Source organism: Musca domestica, unplaced genomic scaffold, assembly GCF_030504385.1.
Source record: "Musca domestica strain aabys unplaced genomic scaffold, Musca_domestica.polishedcontigs.V.1.1 32, whole genome shotgun sequence".
Taxonomy (NCBI): domain Eukaryota; kingdom Metazoa; phylum Arthropoda; class Insecta; order Diptera; family Muscidae; genus Musca; species Musca domestica.
The window spans coordinates 1977828-1979297 of record NW_026712311.1 but is presented as its reverse complement, the minus strand read 5'-3'; the positions used below and the strand labels follow the sequence as shown (position 1 = coordinate 1979297).

Here is a 1470-nt window from a genome sequence, read left to right as displayed (position 1 = left end):
ATGAAGTGGACTATAGCTCTCTTAGTGCTATGTAAGTAAAGAAAATTTACCAACTTTTCCCCTTTCGGAATGATAACTTATTTTTCCAACAGGTTTTAGCCTTGGCCTAACCAAAACGGCCGAAAAAGACTACGAAGACGTCCAAGAGCCAGATACCAACGAGGATCCCATTGACGATGACCCCGAGGATCAGTTGCAGTATTTTCTCACCCGTGTCTTGCACATTGATAGGCCAGCACCGCCGGAACAAGTGATCCATGTTCCCCATTACTACCCACCACATGGTCATTGCAGTTGTCCACCTGGTCCGCCTGGACCTCCCGGTCCCCCTGGTATACCCGGTCGCCCGGGTTTACCAGGCAAGAAAGGTGATAAGGGTGATACCGGGCGACCTGGTCTACCAGGTGCGCCTGGTAAAGATGGCGCGCCTGGTGCGCCAGGTGAAGAAGGTCATCCTGGACGACCAGGATTTCCAGGTCCTCCAGGATTCCCAGGACCAATTGGTCCACCTGGCAGCGGTGGGGGACATCATCCACCAGTTTTGATACCACCACCACTACCACCATATTATTATCCACCCTACTATCCGGGACCATGGCCAACGCCCACACCCACACCAACGCCAGCTCCAACGCCTGCACCAACCCCGGCGCCAACTCCGGCACCAGCTCCTTCACCAGCTCCTGCTCCAGCACCATCTCCTGCACCAGCGCCAGCTCCTGATGGAAGAAGTCTTGGAGTCATTGGAGGAAGAAGTGCAGGCATTACCAAAAATTGGGGATGGTAATGTGTCGGCATAAATTCAAATAACTGACATCCATCCTACAGCCAACTAAACTCGCACCTATCAGGGTGAACATCATTCCTATGATATTCCACAAAAAAGAAGAAAGAACTTCAGACTTGTCTGAATAGAAAATAGTAATACTAGTTTACAGACAAAAGACTGCCGGACTGAATGACCCTTTATCAATCAAAATAACATGCTGCACTCCCAGCCATCAATGGAAAACTATGTTGAGAACAGATAGATAGATAGAGAGAGAGAGAGAGAGAAAGAGAGAGAGAGAGAGAAATTCCCTTAATTAATCTATAAGTCGTCCCATGGGCATAGATTTTCATTTCAAATTAAAAAAAAATATTGTGATAATTTTTGAAAATGACAGGGCCCAGAAGGTACCCATAAATGTGAAGATTGTAGTTGATCATCTTATGTTAAGATGATCAAAAGAAAAAATATTTTTATTTTTTGCATTTATATTGAACACTCCTTTGAAATACTGTATATATAATTAAATATGATAATAAATAATATTTTTAAGAAAATGTATCGGCATTTTGAAAGTTTACATCACAAAGTAATCGGAATGGATGGGTAAGTTCCCCCCTCCCCCACATTTTTTATTTTTATTTTTTTTTCAATTTTCGGATTAAGATTCCTCGGCATGGGTGCATTTTAGGTATGTACAG

The 1470-nt window shown here is 44.0% G+C and overlaps 1 protein-coding gene across 1 annotated transcript; it reads left to right on the top strand.

The window, feature by feature from the left end:
• On the top strand, nucleotides 1–787 carry LOC101900599 (cuticle collagen 1-like). Its single transcript, XM_020035639.2, has 2 exons — nucleotides 1–31; nucleotides 93–787. Exons 1-2 carry the CDS (start codon nucleotides 1–3, stop codon nucleotides 785–787), a joined length of 726 nt encoding a protein of 241 aa, XP_019891198.2.
• Nucleotides 788–1470: the final 683 nt, after the last annotated feature.

What these genes read in the sequence shown, in the direction of transcription:
- LOC101900599 (XM_020035639.2), top strand. Translation starts at nt 1, where the DNA reads ATGAAGTGGACTATAGCTCTCTTAGTGCTAT. An exon ending in TATAGCTCTCTTAGTGCTAT is followed by an intron (nt 32 to 92) that starts GTAAGTAAAGAA and finishes TTTTTCCAACAG; the next exon opens with GTTTTAGCCTTGGCCTAACC.